Source organism: Clupea harengus, chromosome 21 (genome assembly GCF_900700415.2).
Source record: "Clupea harengus chromosome 21, Ch_v2.0.2, whole genome shotgun sequence".
NCBI classification, from domain to species: Eukaryota; Metazoa; Chordata; class Actinopteri; order Clupeiformes; family Clupeidae; genus Clupea; species Clupea harengus.
The window spans coordinates 18181096-18204280 of record NC_045172.1 but is presented as its reverse complement, the minus strand read 5'-3'; the positions used below and the strand labels follow the sequence as shown (position 1 = coordinate 18204280).

The window sequence follows — 23185 nt, the reverse complement described above, 5'->3', positions numbered from 1 at the left end:
CAGGAGGCTGGCCAGAGGGTTCAACCAAATATAAGCCGCTTCTCAGTTGCATCCATTCTCTGGACATTCAGAAGAGGGAATAGGTAAGAAACACTACTATGACAGGAAAACACTAGTTTGAATGCCTTATCAGGAGCATAGTATTCTTGTATTTTCCATTATACTGTATCTGTAAAATTACATAAACAAATACAGTGCAACCATTGATGACCAAGACTAATTCCTAAACATCAATACAGTGAGCCTAGCCACAGTGGACTGTGTTACAGTTTTTCTCGATTGCTAACACACATTTTTTGAAAGCATGCCTCGTTTCCTCAAAACTCTAAACACAAATCCCAAAACCACTCACACAAAATGCAAAACCCTTTATACATCCTGCAAAAGGCAACTTTGCTTTCAAAACAGTGTTATGTCACCTCAAAAGGGTACTTTGTTTTCTAATGACAAACACAGCCCATTATATGAGTAGACATTCTAAGCATCGATTGAACACTGATGTGCTCAATGGAAAACACTACTATGAAATGGGAAAACACCAGTATGAAGGCCTTATCAGGAACATTATGTTACTATACGCTTACTCCTTTAGTAAAATATAACTGTATAATGTTTTTACGCAAATATAAAACAACACACAAATATACAGTAACAACTAAAATATTTCTTTATTTTTTCCAAAAGTGCTGTAGCCTATACATCACAGCAAACACAAATGAATGTGTAAATGATTTGCACAGAACAAACAATAGGATATAGGCCAGTACAGTCAACAAAAAAAAGAAAGAAAAATGTAAAATAAAAAATGACAAAAAACTACTGCATCCTGTTCTAGCTCAAGACAATATTGACAATGTGCTATCAGAAATAGACCTACACAGTGTTGTGAATGTTGTTGCATTTTGTGTGAGTGGTTTAGGGATTTGTGTTTAGAGTTTTGAGAAAACGAGGCATGCTTCATGTGTGTAAGCAATCGAGAAAAACTGTAACATTGGATTGGATTGCAATAAAGTACAGTAATGTGTCAGTGCTGATAGGACGCAATCAGTTGTGGAAATGTATATGACTTACTTGCACATAGTCATAGCATAACTGTTTGACTGTCGGAGTTTCTGACAAAAGGCACCCTGTACACCTGCTTTATTCTCAAGGTGTTCTGCCTTAGAACACAGTCCACTGTGGCTAGGCTCACTGTATTGATGTTTAGGAATTAGTCTTGGTCATCAATGGTTGCACTTTGTATTTGTTTACGTAATTTTACAGATACAGTACAATGGAAAATACAAGAATACTATGCTCCTGATAAGGCATTCAAACTAGTGTTTTCCTGTCATAGTAGTGTTTCTTACCTATTCCCTCTTCTGAATGTCCAGAGAATGGATGCAACTGAGAAGCGGCTTATATTTGGTTGAACCCTCTGGCCAGCCTCCTGCATGGTCAAACCATGGTTGACCACAGGGTTGACCACAGTGGCCCGAATCTCATCAGAGATAATGGCTCTCCTTCTTGCTCTTTCTCTTCATCCTCTTCCTCTTCCTCCTCCTCCTCCTCTTACTCTCACTCCTCTGCCTTTCTGATCACCTCTCACTTCAATGTTGCCATCAATTGTTCTCCAAACCAGGAGCTAACCTGTGGCCATCATATTGCTAAAGCTTTGATTTCAAATTGCACAACAGCCTTGGAAATGGAAGTTTTGCCAATTGAATAGCAGTGTGTTCTGTCTGAACACAAGGAGGTTTTGGCATTGATGAAGTTTGCAAAGTAGAGAGGATGGTGTTTAGTGTTTTGAAGAAAGTGTGGTTAACAATTGAAATTTGTGTCTAAAGCAGATAATTGTGTGTTGTGAGTTGAAGAAAGTGCGGTTAACAATTGAAATCTGTGTCTAAAGCACATAATTGTGCTTATAGTTTAGCAGAATTGGTTTAGGGAGTTGGCACATGAGTTACAGGTTGTGGTCATTGTGCCATAAGTTCCAGTTTTTGAATGTAATCAATCGAGAAAAACTGTATAAGGCGGAACACCCTGAGAATAAAGCAGGTGTACAGGGTGCCTTTTGTCAGAAACTCCGACAGTCAAACAGTTATGCTATGACTATGTGCAAGTAAGTCATATACATTTCCACAACTGATTGCGTCCTATCAGCACTGACACATTACTGTACTGTATTGCAATCCAATCCAATGTTACAGTTTATCTCGAATGCTTACACACATGAAGCATGCCTTGTTTTCTCAAAACTCTAAACACAAATCCCTAAACCACTCACACAAAATGCAACAACATTCACAACACTGTGTAGGTCTATTTCTGATACAACATTGTCAATATTGTCTTGAGCTAGAACAGGATGCAGTAGTTTTTTGTCCTTTTTTATTTTACATTTTTCTTTCTTTTTTTTGTTGACTGTACTGGCCTATATCCTATTGTTTGTTCTGTGCAAATCATTTACACATTCAGTTGTGTTTGCTGTGATGTATAGGCTACAGCTTTTTGGAAAAAATAAAGAAATATTTTAGTTGTTACTGTATATTTGTGTGTTGTTTTATATTTGAGTAAAAACATTATACAGTTATATTTTACTACAGGAGTAAGCGTACAGTAACACTGAACATGAAAAGGCATAATGCTCCTGATAAGGCCTTCATACTGGTGTTTTCCCATTTCATAGTAGTGTTTTCCATTGAGCACATCAGTGTTCAATCGATGCTTAGAATGTCTACTCATATAATGAGCTGTGTTTGTCATTTGAAAACAAAATACCCTTTTGAGGTGACATAACACTGTTTTGAAAGCAAAGTTGCCTTTTGCAGGAGATATAAAGGGTTTTGCATTTTGTGTGAGTGGTTTTGGGATTTGTGTTTAGAGTTTGGAGAAAACGAGGCATGCTTTCAAAAAATGTGTGTTAGCAATCGAGAAAAACTGTAAAGCTTTCTGAAGCTACTGAAATATTGATGTGTTCCAGGGAACTATCATAAAGACAGGGATAAACATGGAAAAAACGTTGATACAATCGAGACCGAAGAGTCTGAACTATGTTGCCCTGTGGAATCACAAAACAGGGGTTGTGAGATGAAATCTCCCCTAAATGTCACACCATCTTAAAGTAGGGCACAACTGGAGGTAGCATTGACTAGAACTGATGATGACAGCAGAATATTTTCCAAGGTTTCGGGCAATAGCAGGATACTGAAATTGTGTTGTGAAAACAAGATACACTGTGTGTGATATTTTGCTTTCCAGTCTGTGATGATCTGCAAGATGTGAAGCTGTGCGTGCGTGTGTGTGTGTGTGTGTGTGAGTGTGTGTGTGTGTGTGTGTGTGTGTGTGTGAGTGAGAACGAGAGAGAGAGAGAGACACACAGGAGTGTGCGTGTGTGCTTAGAGAGGTCGGCTTAAGGACTTGTTCGTGTTCTCCTGCTGCATGGCAGATCTGCTGGTGTGTGTGTGTTTGTGTGTGTGTTTGTGTGTGTGTGTGTGTGTGTGTGTGTGTGTGTGTGTGTGTGTGTGTGTGTGTGCTTACATAACCACCTCGCCGCCTCTAATGTGGTCTCTCTCCAGCCTGTGGCCCTTGGTAAGCTGGGAGGATAACAGCCGGACTATTCCCCACCTCCCCCAGACAGACACACACACACACACACACACACACACACACACACACACACACACAACCACACAGTGCCCACAATCTCTTCCCCTCGGACGTCCACATCAGATTTATTCACCCAGTAGAGTTGCAGAACGGTTCCTAATATTTTCCCCCATGTCCATGCACCCTAAACGTAAATGTATAAACACTGGTCAAATCAGTCTCACACACACACACACACACACACACACACACACACACACACACACACACGCACTTACGTTACCAACGAACCATAAAGACTCTCTCCTCTGTTATTTTTTCTCATATACACATGCATATCACTGCATTCACACATTTGCATGCACACACCCACACTACACACAAATCCACACACCTTGCTAAAGTGAGGCATTGTAGACTTTTTATTCAAGTGATGATGTCCAGGGGCAGCTACCTACCAGAAGGGCTGCTATTCTTAGCAATGCGGAGCAGCATTGTGCAGCACTCATATTTCTCTCTCTCTCTCTCTCTCTCTCTCTCTCTCTCTCTCTCTCTCTCTCTCTCTTTTTCTCTCTTTCTGTGTCCATGAAGTTTAATGAACTGTAGACACATCGAAAGAGAGACATGCTTCGAGTGGAACACACACAAATATCCCCTAGTGGAGACGGAATTCTAAATATCATGAAATCATCGCACGACTCTCTGGGATACTCCACTTGCTCCGGGGGATCTTCTTCATCTCTTCAATAACAAGTAAATACATCAGTTCCTTAAACATACATAATTATATAAATGAATAACAAAACACAATTATGCAAAGTCATCACCCATAATCTACTTGTTAAAAATCCCTTGTTCTCTGGAATAGTCAGCCTCACAGGCCTCTCTGAAATGTTCCACTCGAATATTCTGGAATACGGTGTATGATGAGGTTCTGACCTCTACATCTCTAATACCATCACACCAAAAAGCATATGCGCAGACTGAACTTCACTGAACTGAAAATCCTAACTGAATTTCATCTGTGTTTAATTCGCCTGATCATTTGGCGCTTTAGTTCCCTAAAACATCTACCCATAGTCTCTAGAATATTCTCCCTGTTGACCATTCTATTGTCTGGACTATTCAAATGTTAATAGGTCATGATCAAAACCATCCCTTTGTCTCTGCTGTTCATAAATGAATAGATTATCATACAGTGTGTTCAAAATCAGCTCTCTCTCCTGACTTCATCTGAATTCCCTGTCCATGTGGGGAGGCATCAGCATAGACTTGGCACAAGGATGGGATCGGGCACAATGCCCTGTACTGTACATTAGCCCAACATTCTGTGTGCCGCCACGTGCATGACAACATTCTGCCACTTCAATCACATCAAACCCCGTTTCCGTGGCAACGCAAGTCACCAGCCTGTGGGCTGTTCTGTCGAGTATGATGGATTTGCATTCTGATCTTTCAGGAGACGCGCTTCGAGAGGTGTGTACAGTCACCCTCCCTCCACACCTCCCCACGACACCCCCACAATCCTACACCCCCACGAGAGCACCGCAGCGGAGGAGCTGCCTAAATATCGCCCGGGCGCAGAGGAGAGGGGGAGAGGTGCACAGTCAAGTGGGCCGCGGAGAAACTTTTTTTCTCTCTCTCTCCGGAGGTAGAAGAGAGATGCTTGTGTTCACAGAAACGCACCAAGGACAGAGAAGCAGAGAATCATAGAAGCAAACAGAGAGACGATGTGAAGAGAGGGCAGAAAACAAGAACCATGAGAGGACAGGAAACAAGAACCATGAGAGGACAGGAAAGAAGAACCAATGAGAGGACAGGAAAGAAGAACCAATGAGAGGACAGGAAAGAAGAACCATGAGAGGACAGGAAAGAAGAACCAATGAGAGGACAGGAAAGAAGAACCATGAGAGGACAGGAAAGAAGAACCAATGAGAGGACAGGAAAGAAGAACCATGAGAGGACAGGAAAGAAGAACCAATGAGAGGACAGAAAACAAGAACCAATGAGAGGGCAGAAAACAAAACCAATGAGAGGGCAGAAAAGAAGAACCAGGAGAGGACAGGAAAGAAGTTTAAATTTAAAATGTGGAAGGGACGAAGAGGAAAAGAGAAGTAAGAAAGAGGAGAGGAGAGGGGAGGCTAGATGAGACAGCAGTAGTAAGGAGGAGTTTAAGGGTAAGAGAAAAGGGGAGAAAAAAGGGGAAGAGAAGCAACGAGGGGAGAGGAGAGAAAAGCCCATGATATGAGAGAAGGGAAGAAAGAAAAGGAGGGAGGGAGAGGAGAGGAGAGGAGAGGAGAGGAGAGGAGAGAGGAGCAGCTAAAAGAAGAGAAGACAGATATAGAGGGGAGAGTGAAAAGGAGGAAGGCAGTGGGAAGTAAAAGGACAACAGGGAAGAGGGAGAGAGGAAACAATATTACAGCGTAACAGAGCAGCTTTGCTTTCATTACTTTATGAGACAAAAAGAAAGAACACACACACACACACACCAGACAATCAAGCACTCTCTCACACACACACACACACACACACACACACACACACACACACACAACAGACAATCAAGCAGTCTCTCTCTCTCTCTCTCTCTCTCACACACACACAGTCTCGCTCTCACACACACTCTCTCTCACACACACACACACACGCGCGCAAACTATCAAACACACACCCTCTCTCTCTCACACACATACCTCAAACAACATTAAACACAAACTCTCTCAGGGGGAGCACAATGGCCACTAACTGATCATTTGGGGGGTTGGGCGCGGATTGAATACCTGATTGAATAAGAAAAGAGCCAATGGGGAAATCAAAGCCATATTCACCCCATTCATCACACAGGCTCCCTGCTTTTTCATGATAGGCCAGAGCACTTTGATGCTGACGCTTTGACGCTCCGAAGCTCCTCTCATCTGAACCGCATGCCCAACGCCAACGCCAACGCCAACGCCAACGCCAACCTCCGTCCCCTCTGTGTCCAACGCCCATGTAAGGCTAACTGACTCTGCCATCATGGTGCCCTGAGGGAACTTCTCTGAGGAGGATCAAATGCATGAGGCGACCCCATCTCCATTGACCTTCCGTCTCGACGATAAACATAAATAACATAAATCCCATCAAATATTGTGTGGCCTGTAGCATACTTCTATACGCTCACATACTTCTATGGGCAAATGTGTCTCTCTATTGTAGATTAGGTAGCTCAGACACTACAACAAATAGCAAGCTGGCCTTTAAACTGAGAGTGCATCAGCTTTTCTCCCCTCAAAGAAGTTTGTCATTCAGCTTTGCAGCTCGCCCCCTTATAGGACAGTTACTGTAGAATGGACATGACCCAGAATGCAATTCTGCTCAAGCTGTCCATCTTATTCATATTTTCCTTTGGTTTGATTTTCTCTCTCTTATCTCCCAGGCAGACAGGCTGTTGCATGTGCATGGAGTTTGTAATCGTTGTCATGAAGACGTTCTAAAATAATACTTTGGCAGAAGCTCAAGCAACACACACACACTGAGTTTGTTGGGTTTAACTGCAGTATACGCTATGCACTTCAACGCAAAGGACAGCTGTTTCATTCAAATGTTCCTGTAACCTAGAAAAACGTAGTGCATCCTGAAAACACTCAACACGCCGTATGTCCATACACAGTACACTCCATATACAGTACAACTGGAACAGTGCACTAAAGGGACTAATTGATGTCACAAGAAAGTGTATGTAAGCAAAAATGGAGGGAGGTGAACAGTTTGTGTGTGTGTATGTGTGTATGTGTGTTTGTGTGTGTGTGTGTGTGTGTTTGTGTGTGTGTGTGTGTGTGTGTGTGTGTGTGTGTGTGTGTGTGTGTGTGTGTGTTTGTGTGTGTGTGTGTGTGTGTGTGTGTGTGTGTGTGTGTCTGTGTGTGTCTGTGTGTGTGTGTGTGTGTGTGTGTGCGTGTGCGCTGGGCAAGGACAGGGTACATCACATCCATTGTCTGAGAGCAGACTGTGTGTCATCCGACCAGCAGTAAAACGTCTAGTGGAGACGCCGTAAATCACAGACGAAGAAACAATCACTGTTAAAGATATCAGGGATCAGGGTGTAAAACCCTACCAAAAGTAGTGGCACAATAAAACCATTTCCATCAGATGCTTTAAAGCATCAGAAGCATCAGATGCTTTAAACCCAAGGGGTCCGGGTCAGGTGGGTCCAACTCATACTGTAACTGAATCTACAAACTGGCAGCTTTCAAATTTGTGAAGTTACACATGATGCATTTATGATCTCTTTTTCTGTTTTATGAGCTTTTGTTTCTTCACTAGTTTGTCATCTGGACCGTAGAGTGGGAATACTGGATACTGGAGATGCAGCGCCATATATCTTCTGGATATAAGAAACAACCCTGCAATAGTAGTTGTACGCAACCGTGTGAGGTTCCTCTATGCTGCATAAGTTTCAGCGGTTGTTATGATGGATTCAAGAACATAGGCACCATCCCACATATTCAATGCCCCCAGACACTCTGTGTAAGTAACTTATGTAACCCACATCAAGTTTCCAGTCCACTCCTGTCCACGGTGTGATCACTTCATTCTTAACTGATTGACTGACTGATACCTAGGACTAATTTTCTAGTACAGTAACCACAGCATAGCACTCTCAATGTACATCACATGAACATTTGACATACCTGCTTGTCCTGTGCCTCTTTGCCAACAGAGGAGACTTTTGACGCTGGCATCCTCTCACATGAACAACCCTCGAGCAGATAGATACCCAACGGCCGCGTACTCTGGTCGTTCTCGAAGTAAAATAGAACATTTTGATAAAGTGCAAAGTACTTCTCGTTCCATCGGCTGTTTTCCGTTGTCTTTTTGCTCAAGCAGCCACGTTTGGTGCCCTCTTTACGCGCAATCACGGAGAGATACAGAGCGTGCCCCTCATTGTACCGAACACTTTTCTGCATTTTCCGTCTCTGAAAGTCACACCGTTTCGCATGACCACATAGTCTTCAGATGTTCAATAGTTTAGAGAAGAGTGGAGAAAGTTTGAAATCGTTGTTTACCCTACGGTAATCCTGTCTTAGCTAAGACGCGCAGTGGAAAGTTGACGTGCCTGGCGCGTTGTCTATAGCATCAACCCCACGCAGAATAGTCCAAACGCCTGCGATGTTGACAGAACATCGAGCAAATTAAATATTTTACTTAATGAAGCTGGCTATAAAAGTATGCAGATAACACAGAAATACACAAGTTTAAAAAATATAAGCTTAACGTGCATGCAGCGACGTAAACAAAAATAGATCTAGTGAACAGACGGAATCACGACGGAGATCCTTCGTAATCGGCTTTGACACCAACTTAAAGAGACAGCAGGTCGCTCCTCTGTCTGATAAAGCCGTGGCATTCAACTCCGTGCTATATGCGCGCGAATAAAACGGGATTGTAGTTCTGCATGACATTTTATTCGTAGGCTACCTCCTCTGTCAATATAGGCTTTTATCTGAAATGTTAAATACACTACGACATCAATTACCCGAAATATTCAGTTTTAAAGTGGATTTTAACCCATGCCTAAGTTGGTAGTGACATGGCGTGGCCTAATAGGAGAAACATGTATTTTGGCTATTAAGACTGTTCAGCAGCATCTGTCAGCAGCATCACATAGGCGTATTAAAAACTAACCATGACAATAACGTGCATAATGTGTGCTCAATCACACATTGCATTGTAAAAAGGTTCACACTATTGCTCTTCCTAAGTTTTATTTTTATTATTTGTGCGGTTGCTCAGTGTTGTGTGATTATTGCTCTTCTGAAGTTCTATTAGTCATTAGTATGATTGTGTCAACATGGCATGATGAGCCACTTTTTCTTTAGCCACTTCTGCTCCTAGTGCTTTTGAGATATGGGCACCGCACAACTTGGACACGTCCATCCTGATCCCGTATAGGGCTCTTGTAAAAATGCTTGCAATGCCCTTTGTCATTCTTTTGTTTTTCAGGTTTTTCGTCACTATTTTGCCCATTGAAATGAACATTTCGACTGACTTCATGGATACTCACCCGTTGTATTTAAAACAAATAAATGGACAAACCACCAACACTGTGAATCATTAAAGCACCATTATGGGAGACTTGGTATGTTTTGCTGCTGAGCACCCCCTAAAGTTTCAGAATGAAATACAAATTGTGCTTTGAGACCCCCTGGTGTCACATGTATTTGTTGATAAGCTGAAGGATATGTAACTGGCAAAGACAATGCCAGAAGCTAAAGTAGCACGTCGAGTAATATTTAAAATATGCAGTTTTATTTATTGTGATATCAGAGATGAACGCTAACATAACCAAAGGAATAACAAAAAAGAATGACTTTATGCATTGTTTTCTTAGTGCTTAAATGTGGAGTATGTGTAATCTAATAAAATGTTGTTGATGATATGATAAAGACACATATTGTGCATAATAAACGTTGGACAGTGTCCAAGTTCCAAGGCTTATTTGGAGTGATATTGACGAAAAACTGATCAAACTTTCTGGCGTGCGATCAATTTATTTGGATGCTAGCCTGAGACGGGACTAGGGACGGGATTCAGCGTAATGAAAACTAAGTCACTTAACCTCGCGACAAGTCAAGTCTTGAGTCCTCTGTGTTCATGTCCGAGCAAGTCACCAAAAAAGAGTCAAAGTCGAGTCAAGTCCCCATTACATGAGTCCAAGTCAGAGTCCTAGTCATGAATACAACTATTAGATGGATTAAAAAGAATACAAAAACTTACTTAAATAAAGTTCACTGAAGTGTCTGTTATTTGCCATTAATGTGTGGTGAACATCACACTGCCAAGGCTTGTTTATTTTATCAATTAACGTCAATGGCAAATCTGACAGATTTTTGCTTCTCATGGCAAATTCATAAATGGGATTAATTTAGAGCAATTAATACCAAATCATGTAATGAATTAGATTTCATTAGACTGACAGCCTTGGTAGGCTATTAATATAGCTATGACACTAGAATGTGATTGACCTGCATGAATAGTGCATACAGGTTTTGATTTCACATTAAGTCAAATTGTATATTTTTTTTACATAATGGACCAATTGTCGTTTCATGTTATGTGCATAATATGATGGACAATTTGTTCTTGGGCAAATAACATACATGCCCAGGCTGTAAACGCGTTCACGAGAGAGCAAAGAAAGTCTCTTGACAATTACCAAGTGATATAGTATACAGTGAAAAAGCTATGTAAACATAGGGTGATTATAATCTACCATCAAACACGTAGGCTATAGCCTACCAATTCACCCAAAGAATTTGCAGTCCATAAAGCACCACATTGCTTTCGTTTTGACTGCAGATATTATGCTAGCACTAATTCATATTGACTACAATAAACAGTACTTAGAGTGCATTGTACAAAACCAGGGATTTATTTTACAATTATAAAGATACCTTAGCAGGTAGTGGAATTGTCTTTTGTTTTATTGAGAAGTACATTTATTTATAAAGGTCTGGAGTTAACAACCCCTATTATAACGATAGAAATGTGTTGTGCTGTGACAGCCTCACTCGCTGACAGTTAGCCAATTAGACCTATTGCTGTTGAAAAACTTTTTTTGCTATATTTTACAACCAAGGTTAATGTTAGTCACTTTAGTGTCCATGTCATCCGATACTGAAAAACAAGTTCAACTTCCAATAGAGATTGAGACCCTTTTTGTCTGTGTGGAGATGTGTGCGTGTGTGTGTGTAGATGTGTGTGTGTGGGGATGTCTAGGGGTGTGTGTGTGGAGATGTGTAGGTGTGGAGAAGTGTAGGTGTGTGAGTGTGTGGAGATGTGTAGGGGTGTGTGTGTGTGTGTGTGCAGTAATATTTCTATGGTATTCATGAGGACACAATTATCAGCAGAATAAGACTATACATGCAGAGAATAAATAACAACGAGCAGCTGACTGATGAACAGCTGCTGCTAACGACCGGTAAGATGACACTTTTACAATCACAATGTTTATTCATTTAATTCCTTTTAACTCTTTATCCGAATATGACTTACCAAAAGATCAAATACTACAAATCGAGGCCATGAAAAACACCCTTATCAACGAGTACAAAATTTCAATACTTTTGATAAGAACCCATTTTAGTGCCGTTTTTGATACTCTTGCACTCAGACACTGATTTTTTTAAACTCCTTGGTTCTTTGAGGGCTGTGCGTGTCCTGTGAATCAGAATCAAAATCAGATTCTGTATTTATTGCCAAATAGGTTTACACCTACCTGGAATTTGCTCTGGTGTATCGGTGCATACAGAAAACATAAAAACACAAAAAGTACTACACATAAGAAAAAAACCACACTATATAAGATACAAATATATAAAAAATAAATATAAAAAAGTTAAGTCAAAGTAAAATGCAAAATGCAAAACAGGAGTGAAATATTTATGTGCAATATGCAATGTAATGTGTGTTAATGTAACACAGACTTGAGGCGTGGGGTCGGGATAAGAGTCCAAGTCAGGTGGGGGCCCCGGGCCTTATTAAAAAGGCCAACTGCAGCCGGGAAGAAGCTGGTTTTGTGGCGTGAGGTTTTGGTCCTGATGGACCGCAGCCTCCTGCCGGAGGGAAGAACCTACCTAACCTGTGGCTGCTGCTGCTGCTGCTGCTGCTGCTGCTGCTGCTGGGCCTTGGGCCTGGCGCTCTGCTCCCTGAAGTGAGAGTGCATGTGTCTCTTGAGGTGGTGCGAGAGGGTGTAGTCCTTGCCGCAGACGGAGCAGCTGTACGGCCGCAGGCCGCTGTGGAACCTCTCGTGCGTCTTCAGGCTGCTCGTCAGCGTGAAGGCAATGCCACAGATCCCGCAGGTGTACGGCCGCTCGCCCGTGTGCTTCCGCATGTGCTTGACGAGCTTAGAGGGCGACTGCAGCTGCTTGTTGCACACCGGGCAGACGATGGGCTTCTTCCCTGTGCGCCTCCCTTGAGGCGGTGCAACATATATATTGGTCCCCAGGAAAGCGCTGACTGCCTCTGCGCTGGTTCCAGGCAGCGGGGGTGGGGCGTGGGACGTTTCCGGAGGAGCATGGTGCTCGGGGCTGATGGGGTTGGGGTGGAAGTAGCCGATGGCCTGCTCGAACCTGGGGAGGAGTGGTGGGAAGCTGTCGTCCACGTCGCCTTCCTCTTTGATGATGAGGTTCCACTCCTGGGACCCGTGCTGGTCCCCTGTACAGCTCTGGGTCTGCTCGTCCTCCATGGAATCACCCTGGGACACCTGCTCCACCTGCTCCACCTTCAGCCTGAGCTCACCAAACTCCACAGGCTCCTGCGGGTGGAGGGGGAAATTGTGAGGACTCTGATGGTTGATTGGGTCTGAGGTCGTGTGTGTGTGTGTGTGTGTGTGTGTGTGTGTGTGTGTGTGTGTGTGTGTGTGTGTTTCTCTCTGGTGGTTGATTGGGTCTGAGGTTGTGTGTGTGTGTTTCTCTCTGGTGGTTGATTGGGTCTGAGGTTGTGTGTGTGTGTTTAGGTCCCATATTAGTCTTAGGACTGAGTTTGAATTGTGTGTGTGTATGTGTGAAAGTTGTATTTTTGAAATTAGTGTTTATGCAAGGTGTGTGTCTATATATGACGTGTGTGTGTGTGTGTGTGTGTGTAACGTGTCTGTGTAAAGACATGTCCTCACCGGAGAGAGCTGCTGGCTGACTCCGGAGTTCCCAGCAACAGTGATGTCATACCTCACAGACTCTGCAACAGCATTTCAACAGCTTCAGCACTTTAGAACGAAAACAAGATCCTCCAAAGGGATCCTCAGTTTGACATTTAATGAGTTTGATTATTTGATGTTTTATGTTTATGTTTTACTTCAATTTGGATAAGATTAACCCTCCTATTATGTTTGGGGTCAATTTGACCCTTTTCAATGTTTAACGTCTCTAAATAAATGATTGGCATAGTTTTTTTTGCTTCATATTTAATGACTTTTCCTAATCTAATGGGGAGAACTGGGTAAACACAAAATTAACATGATGATATGTTTTCAATGTCCTGTACACATGCTTTACGCATAGGTGTTGTTTGGGGTCAATTTGACCCCAGGCTGTTTTAATTGTATAAAATATATAAGAAATATAAACTTTTTTTATCACATTGTTACTATTCTTGATTACAGAAATAGTTTTCTATTCCATATGTTATAGATAACAACAATATGTACTTAGAAATAATATGAAGCCATAAAACACCAGAAGGATATCTCTTTCCAATTTTAAGTCAATCAGTGAGATTTGATGGTGATCTGCATATTTCTCCATAGTAGCGTAACATGTATTCTGGATGTATAAGGGGGGTGGGTGGGGGTATTGTTTTATTTTTAAGGGCTATTTAGGTAGTCAACAAACAAACCTAAAGTACCTGACACATAAACATGAGTAAAAAAAATATTATAATAATTTTTTGGAGGTTTAAATTGCTGGGGTCAAATTGACCCCAAGCATAATAGATGTGGGTAAAATTTGAACATAATAGGAGGGTTAATGTGTGTTCATTGTTTCTACATGTGTGTGTGTGTGTGTGTGTTTGTATGTGTGTATCCACCTGCTTCTTGGTTCCAAAGATCATCTCCAGGTCTCTCTTCTTTGATGCGCATGAGGCATGGGTTCTCTCTGAAAGACTGCTGGAAGAGAGCAGTGATCTATAATTAACACTATTGCCTCCACAGCCATCACTGGACTAAACCATGGACTACTAATGCACACTTTTACAGACCTTGTGCTCACTGGTGAGCGGCAGTTCAGGGCCGATACCCTCTGTCACTGCCTCTCCACCTCTTAATGAACTCGTCCAGTCTTCCAACTCATGATTTGTGGGGGGAGGGCAGTTGGAAGGGGGTAGGCCTAAGAGAATATAATGTGTGAAAGGGGTCTTCTTTAGGCCTACTAATGACAGCAGCACATTTGGATTCCCAGACCCAGGCTTCTTTCTTAATAGTCACTCCGAAACCAGGTGACCCTGGGCTCATTTTATTAATTGGAATAGATATTATGATTGGAAATCATTAACTTTACAGCAGCCTACAATGGTTTGCTATTGTAACCAAAGGCGTTCTCGTCCAATGACAGGCCAACATGTAACTATGTTTGCATAGCGGTGTTTGGTAACGTTAAAAGGAAGGTTAGCCAAAGATGTACCTGTTTCAAGACGCATTCGAACACATGTGAGCTCCTCTTCTACTTCATGTAATTTCCTTTTAAGTGCCTCTTTTTCGTTTTGATTTTGGGAAATCTCAAGGCGCAATACCGTGTAACTGTCGTCAAAAAGTTTGATTACTTCTGAAACAGCTGCCTTTGTCAAGAGCTCAATTATAGAAGCCAACTGCGTCTGTAAATTGCTAACGGTAACGTTAGTCATTTTAGATGCTGGGTACTGTCCAAAACGGCTACAAACTCGCATCACAAAACACAAGGATGTTTAACGAATAGTTGATGTCGGGCAAATATCGGTGGTAAAACCGGAAGTAAAGAAGTAATTTTGGTCTGTGATTGGTTTAAACAGACACGTTTTAACCAGCCAGAGACCAGAATGACTTATTACTTTTGGTTTTACCACCGATCCCCGATACGCATCTTTGACCGACCGTTGTCTCAAAAAGAAAATAAATTGTGCCAGTGATCATGGACAGTAAAACACCCTTTTAACCATAGACATATATATATATGTATATGTCTATGCTTTTAACATCACATTGACCGGAATCCGCAAGATACCCTGCTGACGCACGCGACTCGACCGCCATCTACAGGATGGGCGGATAATTAATGAATCAAAGTCATTTCTAATTGTCAAGATGGGTTACAATTTTACATCTTGTGACATTTATTTTCAGAAAACAGAATTGTGGATTAACCTTGAAGTATTCTTTCTACTCTTCTGGCAGAGCTTGCTGTCGCTGTTGTTTTGTGAAGAGGAAGTATTTTGTCTTGTATTTTTTTTAACTTGTTTTAGTTTCTCCTCCAATCCTGGAGTTTTCTTCATCTCTCTTGGCCATTGCTCCTATCTTACCTTTCTTCCTGGTGGTCATTTCTGTCAAAAACATTGATGAAGTACGTCAGAGCATTAAATACTAATACAGTAGTAATACACGTCAAAATAAAAACACTCAAAACAAGCAAAGAAATTGAAAGTTGAAATGTACTTGACCTTTCTTATGTAAAAACACAAATGAATGGATCTCAGAGAATAAGTATACAACCTATATGTTCCTGTTAAAATCTATTAACATGTTTCAGGTCTACTTGGGTGATCTGTGTGGTTAATATTGGGGGATCAAGACTGTCTGTACTGCTCTCTGTCTGTGTCTTGCTTGGTTACCACTCCATTACTTACAGAATAACTATTCGAACAGTCCTCGATGCCCTGCTGTCCAGTGAGATACCACGTTAGACAGCATTTTTAAGCATTTCGATCAGGCCCCATGTCATTCTCTGACCTCTCCTTTCCATTTCACTTTGATCTCCTATTTTTGTCCTCTTTTGATAACCCTGACACTGTTTCACCAAGTTCTCTGCCCCATAGACATATATACATATACATGTATGTATATATGTCTATGTTCTGCCCTACGTGTGGGGTCTGCATCTCTCCGCTGCCTGTACAATATTTGCTTTTCAGTGGCAATCAATTTGGCCATACCTGACAAAAGGAAAGTACACTAACCCGGACAGGGAAGCACTCGGAAGCATCCTTGACTTTGAGAAACACCTGATATTTATTTCATATTATTAAAAACAATTAGCTATTTATACCATTTCTGTGTTCTATTTAACCTATGTAATACGAATGTATGTGAATGAGATTTCATTCATGAAAAGAAACTATTCTCAATGTCTTATATTTTATATATATAGGTATATATCAGGTCACTTACAGCACAGCGTAGATTTACATTTTCATTTGTATGTCCCTGCCCTGGGTATTAGACCAGGACGCCTACAGGAGCATGTCATTGGTTGAAATGTGTTAAAAACTCAGTCCGGTCCAAGAAGAATTTCAGAAAGGTTGTGGTGTATATACTGGTACCAGTCCAGTAACGATTCATGTGATCCATCTGCCTGATTGAAATTAAGTTATTGATGTGCGATTCAGAAATTCCTTCATTACTAAACCAGCGAAATAAAAAGTGACGGCATGTAGTCCTTCCATAGGAAACACTCCCTGACCAGAGTGTGTGTGTGTGAGTGTGTGTGTGTGTGAGTGTGTGTGTGTGTGTCAGTCTAGTCTTCAGCACTTCTCGTGTGTGTGTGTTCTTGCCGCAGTAGGAGTAGCTGTACGGCCGCAGGCCGCTGTGGAGCCTCTCGTGCGTCTTCAGGCTGCTCTGCTGGGTGAACCTCTTCCCGCAGATGCTGCAGGCGTACGGCCGCTCGCCCGTGTGTGTGCGCAGGTCTATGGTCAGGTGCGAGGACCGGAAGTGCTAGTAGCAGATTGAACAGGTGAAGGGCCTCTCACCAGAGTGGCTGCGCAGGTGTTCGCGCTGGTAAAGCAAGCTGGTGAAGTCTTTCTTGCAGATGCTGCAGACATGAGGGGGGGCAGCTCGGGTGGCAGACGTGGGTGGAACTGTGAAACAGTAGGGGGCGCCGTGCATCTCGCTTGCATGTGTCCCTGATGAGCCGTCCTCTGCAGCGCTGTGCGTCTCGCCTGCATGTGTCCCTGATGAGCCGTCCTCTGCAGCGCCGTGCATCTCGCCTGCATGTGTCCCTGATGAGCCGTCCTCTGCAGCGCCGTGCGTCTGGCCTGGATGTGTCACTGATGAGCCGTCCTCTGGAGCGACGGCTGCAGGAGCTGAGGCTGCATCACGGCCATATCGGCCCCGAACACCTCCACGCTGGTGTCCTGCATGGAAGGAGGCGTCTGCGAGGTATCTAGATGCAGCTCTTCTCCATGGACGTGGGAGTACTGCTTCATCCTATAGAGCAGCTCTTCAAAGCTGTGGTTCGTATCGCTGTCTTCTTCCTCTTCCTCTTCCTCTTCCTCTTCTGTGAGGAAGACCCCACAGCTGAGCGTCCCCTTGGTCCGCTGGCCTGTTTCTCTCGTCCACGCTCGCCTCCAGCCTCCTTCTGTTTCTCTCGTCCACGCTCGCCTCCAGCCTCCTGGTCCGCAGGCCGGTCGTCGGTCTGTTTCTCTCGTCCACGCTCGCCTCCAGCCTCCTGGTGGCCCAGGGCCGCCTGCTCCTCCTCCCGCCGCTCAGCTTTCAGCCTCAGCTCCCCGAACTTCACCGCATGTGTGTGATGGGAGTGTGACAGTCAGGGGTGTTTCTAGGATTCCAACAAAGGGGGGGCTTAGCCCCAAGGGGAGTGGCAATTTTTTGGGGGGCCCATTTGGGGCCGCGGATATCCATTGTTTCAGACAGTTCATAGATTGGTTCAATCAGAAAGAGTGTGATTTTGCTCTGTAGTTTTGCTTGCATTCAGTATATGATAACACAAGAGACAGAATTTCAGGGTCATAGTGAAATTTGAACACAAATATGAACTTCTCTTAAATAAAGAGAGAGAAATAATTGTCCTGCTTGTAAAGAAAAGACGGATAAACTAGCTTTCATATCCGCATCACTCCCAAATCCGAATTCTTAAAGGGGCCGCACACAATGGATGGAGAATGGACCTGACAGTGTCAACTTTTTAGTTGTTTTATTATGAGCAGAAGGGAATAAGATTTTGATCAACATTTATATCTATTTGGTTGTCCATGTAGTTTTTACATACCAGTGATATTATATGCTCATTTGGACACTATCACTGAGATAAAGATGAACTAGTTCAGTGTCAAATATACCATTCAATGGGAAAAAAAAAAATTAAAAATTAAAAAACACATTTCACTGGCAGTTGTTGGTGGACCTTGAACATCAGCTGAAGTTTCCCAGCCATATTTCAGTCACCACCCTGCGACATTGTCCTAGTGTCTGAGTCCACCAAGCAAGCAAGGGAATATCCCTTACCTACCCCACTCCCACGAGTACAATATTGCTTTTATAAAACAATTTTATAGTCAACCAATTAACATTTAAACACAAAGTTATTGATTAAAAAATATATATATATTTCGCCATTGTTTCTCCGCAACTAAAATATAGTTCCATTGTCAACGTCTTTTGGAATTATATCCTCCTGGGAACCAAGAAAAAAAAGTGCCATCCAATTTCTCTTTTTTGTGATTTCTTTACTAGTTAGGGTTAAATAAACATCTTACAATTTAGATTTTTTCTAATTAAATTTTATTTAAAATTTTACAGCATGTCCATTGTAGTGGACAAATGGACCGTATTAGTTTAAAAAGATAAACAAATATAAAAGATTAAAAATGAGCAGAGAATTCATGTAGTAATGTACAAACAAGATTAAAAATACAAATCATCTTGAAAAAAGACTGGAAAGCAAATCTCTTCCTTTTAACAATGTTAATCCTTGAAGCAATTCTTCTTTTTGGTGATGCATAGGAACATTTTACATTTCCCGCACCTCATGTAGGTTTTGCCTTTGCAACCCCTATTTCTGCATGCTTGACATCCATCATTTCTGGCATGTGTGTGGCTCCCAGTCTGCGCACAGATGGCTCTGGTTGCGGTATTCTTATTTTGGCTGGTGGTTCGTATTCTTCATCACTCTCTTCATCGGCATCAGGTTCTGGACTGTCTAGACTTTCCATCAACTCCTCGGCCAGGTGCAATTTGAAGTCCAGGTACTGGTTGGTGTCCTTTGTTGTTCTCTTCACTGCTTTGCTGTCAGACTTGTATTGGATCCAAGAGTTTGTAATCGCAACATCAAAGAAGTGACTAATCACTCTTGTTGTCCACTTTATGGTCCTGTTTGACATGCGGTAGAAGCTCAGCATACGATCGCAGAGGTCTACACCACCCATGTTGTCATTGTATTGCTTGATCACTGCTGGCCTTCTCACCTGGACAAATTTATTTTCTTTTTTGGACCACCTGTTGCAAATATCTTCAGGATCTTTTCCATGCACAGTGGAGGCCATCAGCACTGCCTTGTTGTCGTACCATTTTGTGATTGCCAGCTCAGGATTCTTTCTGACTACTGAAACGGTTGTTCCTCTCCCTTGCTTTTTCATGACCTTGTCTTCTGGCAGCTTGCATGCCTTAGGGACTCGGTTGGACATTACAGTCCCTGTAGCTGGAAAGCCTCTTTCCTGCAATGCATCCATGATGTTGATGGTTGTGAAGTACCGGTCAAAGAAAAGGTGACTTCCTTTTGGAATGGATTCTGCCATGCGTAGGACTGAGGCTACTCCAATGTCCTGGTTTTGGTTGCTGAATGTTTTCAGCCCCTGATAGACTTCAAAATCCAACATAAGGTCATTTGGAGATGCAAGAACAAAGACCTTGAGGCCAGTAGGGTTTGGCTTGCCCGGAACAAATTGTCTGACCGGACAGCGGCCAGTAAAAGGCATAATTTGCTCATCAATGCCGACCTTCTGGGATCTTGGGAGACTGAGGCAGCCTTGCCTCACACGGTCAAGTAATGGCCTGACTCTCCACAGAATGTCTGCCTTTTTCTGGACTTCAGTAACCGCCAAATCATCTACAAGCTTCAAGGAACTTCTTAGTTTGAAAAATCGATCCCTTGACATTTTGTGGCAGATGCTGGGCACTTTAGTTTTCTTGGCATTTTTATTCTTGGATATCCAAGGCAGGCCATGTGAATAGATATTCCGAAGAAGACCTTCATCTCTTGTGCCGTACAGTTGAGAAATACTCCTCTACACTGAAACTCTCTCTGGTTGGTGAACGTGGCCAATTCTTCGAAGAGTTGGTTGTCTATGTACTGTTTAAAATACTGTATCGGGCTCCAATAAGTACGGGGTGTTGGGTCATCATGACACGCAGGAAGCCCAGGTAGCACAGGTGTGAACCTATAACAATAAAGGTTGTAGAAATACAAATAAAACAAACAGAGAAACTGAAGAAGAAAGCATTAAACTATTTACAATCAAAGCATAATGGTTTTGTATGTAAGTACATTTCTGACGTGGAACAGGTTTACAGTAACAGTATTTTGTTACTTTGTTTGTAGTTTGTACCATTATTGTCTTCATTACAGGAACTGACTTCAATATCTAGGAACTAATTAAAACCTACATGCTACTTCTGGCCCACAGAGAACGCCTTTCCTGCTCATCCCTGTCTGTCCCTGTCTCTGTGTCTGACTCTTCTACATCTTCTTCTTCTTCCTCCTCCTCCTCATCTTCTTCTGCTCCATCTTCTTGGATCACAGGCTCAAAGGCCTCATCTCTCTCATCATCTGAGAGCTCCAAATCTGAGCCTGCCTCAACTATTCTATAGAGAAGCCTCTCTGCCTCAGTTCTGTTTCCTATAACAAGGTAGAATTAAATGACATTAAGATGATCCTGATGTCAATTACAGTGGACATTCATAAAACGGCTATTATTTCAAAACATAAACAATCTGAGCCTGCCTCAACTATTCTATAGAGAAGCCTCTCTGCCTCAGTTCTGTTTCCTATAACAAGGTATAGGCCGCAACATGAACCACGAAAAGTCCTTTAGAAAACGAATCCCGCTCCACAGGCGCGCATCTACACAATCTTTAGCTCATAAAAAAGAACGAGTCGTGCTTAGCTACCAAAAAAAAGTTCGTCGCTGACTTTGGTGCGTCTATGTTTTATGCCGAACTAGTTTCTTCAGAGCGCACAAGGATCTTGGTCGCGAGTGCTGGCACTTTTCGACATGTGATCATGCTACACCAATAAGGTAGCTGCTTTTTGTCAACAGAGTTGCAAGATAGCGTCCACCATGCCTTCGTCGTGCAGTACGGAAGACGAAGAAAATACACCGGAATGTCTTAATAAATCAAAAAACAAACATTGTTTTATGCATATTACTTCAGTCAAGCACGAGGAGGTACATTATTTCACCACTACACGATGGAATACATACAGGACAAGCCTACAAACGTGGCTCGGGTTGGAGGGTGAGTCTCGAGACATGGCTGAGAACTTCAAACACTGTGTTGATGTGGAGTTTGAAAATATTCCCGAGGATGCATGGGCCAGCTGAGGAAGGCCTTAATTGAACTGGTGAAAGCCAATGAAGGCCTTGATGCTTCAAACTACAGGTAACTGCAATGCATTTTTCTCTCAAGTCTTATTATTTGTCATGTGCAAGTCCAGCTTTACACAACATGTGTGTGACAGGCCTGAGAAACTGTTTTTAAGTCTTGCTGTTTGCACAGACATGTACCAGTTGGCAACAAGGAGAATAGCTGGTGTGTGTGTGTGTGTGTGTGTGTGTGTGCGTGTGTGGTGTGGTTAGTGATGTTGTGTGCCTTTCTTGGGCATCTTTGGTGTTAAATGTGCTGTATGGCAGATAGGTTCTAGCCTGTTATGTCTTGTACCACCTCCACCACTCTCTGCTTTTCATGATACTCCTGTGACTCTTAATTGTCACTGTTTTGTTGTGTTGCAGACAGGATATGTTGAAGAAGAGGCTGACTCGTGATTTCCCCCATCAGTATCAAAAACCTAGAACGGTCACGTAGAGCTGATGCAGGGTCACAACGCATACAAATCTTAGACCCGGATCAGAGGACCCCAACCCAATGGAAAAAGTTTCTCTCAGAAGGAACAAATAAGGAAGCACTTGCCGAATTCCTGTATGTTGCATGGAAAAATGCAGACCTTACAATAGTGGGCAAAAACCTCTGCTTGTACATCGCACTTACAAATCAATGTCACTGTGTGACTGTTAAGGAGGGTGTACAGTCTGTTCGTGTTGTTGAAAACCTGTTGTTGTTTTTACATGCACAACATGCTGCACGGGAGCATAAAGCTGTCATTATCAAGAGCTCTGACACTGATGTGGCAGTCATTGCTGTAAGTGTGCAGACAGATTTGCCATGCAGTTTATATGTTTTCACAGGGACTGGCAACAGGACACGTATCATTGACATTACCAAGGTGTCATCAGCAAACAAAATATAAGTGCTCCATCACCTGCTGAATGTGGTTGGCAAATAGAGGATGGGACCTTGCACCTGGATGACCAGAAATCCGGCCCCTGACAGTGTTTTGCATGTGATACACTGCGGCTGCAAAGGTGCCTGTGAGACAGGAAGATGTTCCTGTTTTTCTGCAGGACTGTGTTACACAGACTTATGTCGTTGCTGTAATTGTGCCAACACTAAAGAAACTGAGGAACTGGAAGATAACTCTCCTGACACTGACAGTGAGGACTGAGTGTCCTTAATCTGTTATTTCTTATTTAGTTTTGTACAGTTTTATATATCATATTTCATATTTTTCATAAAAATTGTTTTTATGGTTCATCAGTGTTGTTTTAATTTGTGGAAGAATGAATGAATGAATGAATGAATGAATGAATGAATGAATGAATGAATGAATGAACGAACGAACGAACAAATGGTCATTGGTATAAGTACAATTACTGCCTTTTATTGATACAAGGAAGGAGGTTTATTTGTCACATACATAGAAATACTAACGTAAAGCATGTAGTCATTGTGTGTGTTCAGGATACGGAATGCTTGAGGAAAGAAGCTCCTCCTCAGTCTCTCTGTTCTGGTCTTGTAGCAGCAGAGATG

The 23185-nt window shown here is 42.4% G+C and overlaps 2 protein-coding genes across 3 annotated transcripts in view; both read right to left on the bottom strand.

The window, feature by feature from the left end:
* Nucleotides 1–8936, bottom strand: part of rasgrf2a (Ras protein-specific guanine nucleotide-releasing factor 2a) — a 32874-nt gene extending 23938 nt beyond the window's left edge. Inside the window, exon 1 of the mRNA XM_012840637.3 lies at nucleotides 8256–8936. Coding sequence (XP_012696091.2) covers nucleotides 8256–8531 — 276 coding nt within the window. The 5' untranslated portion in view covers nucleotides 8532–8936. The remainder of the gene's footprint in view (nucleotides 1–8255) is intronic.
* A 3080-nt stretch (nucleotides 8937–12016) lies between these two features.
* LOC116218183 (zinc finger protein 263-like) lies at nucleotides 12017–15053 on the bottom strand. 2 transcript variants are annotated; one of them, XM_031558687.1, is made up of 5 exons: nucleotides 14742–15053; nucleotides 14320–14447; nucleotides 14149–14227; nucleotides 13238–13299; nucleotides 12017–12880 (listed from the first exon to the last, which is right to left on the bottom strand). In XM_031558687.1, the coding sequence occupies exons 1-5, from the start codon at nucleotides 15001–15003 to the stop codon at nucleotides 12197–12199; spliced, it is 1215 nt and encodes a 404-aa protein (XP_031414547.1). In that variant the 5' UTR covers nucleotides 15004–15053; the 3' UTR covers nucleotides 12017–12196. The 2 variants fall into 2 exon arrangements, with proteins under 2 accessions (XP_031414547.1, XP_031414548.1); XM_031558688.1 differs by having other exon boundaries at nucleotides 14149–14224.
* Nucleotides 15054–23185: the final 8132 nt, after the last annotated feature.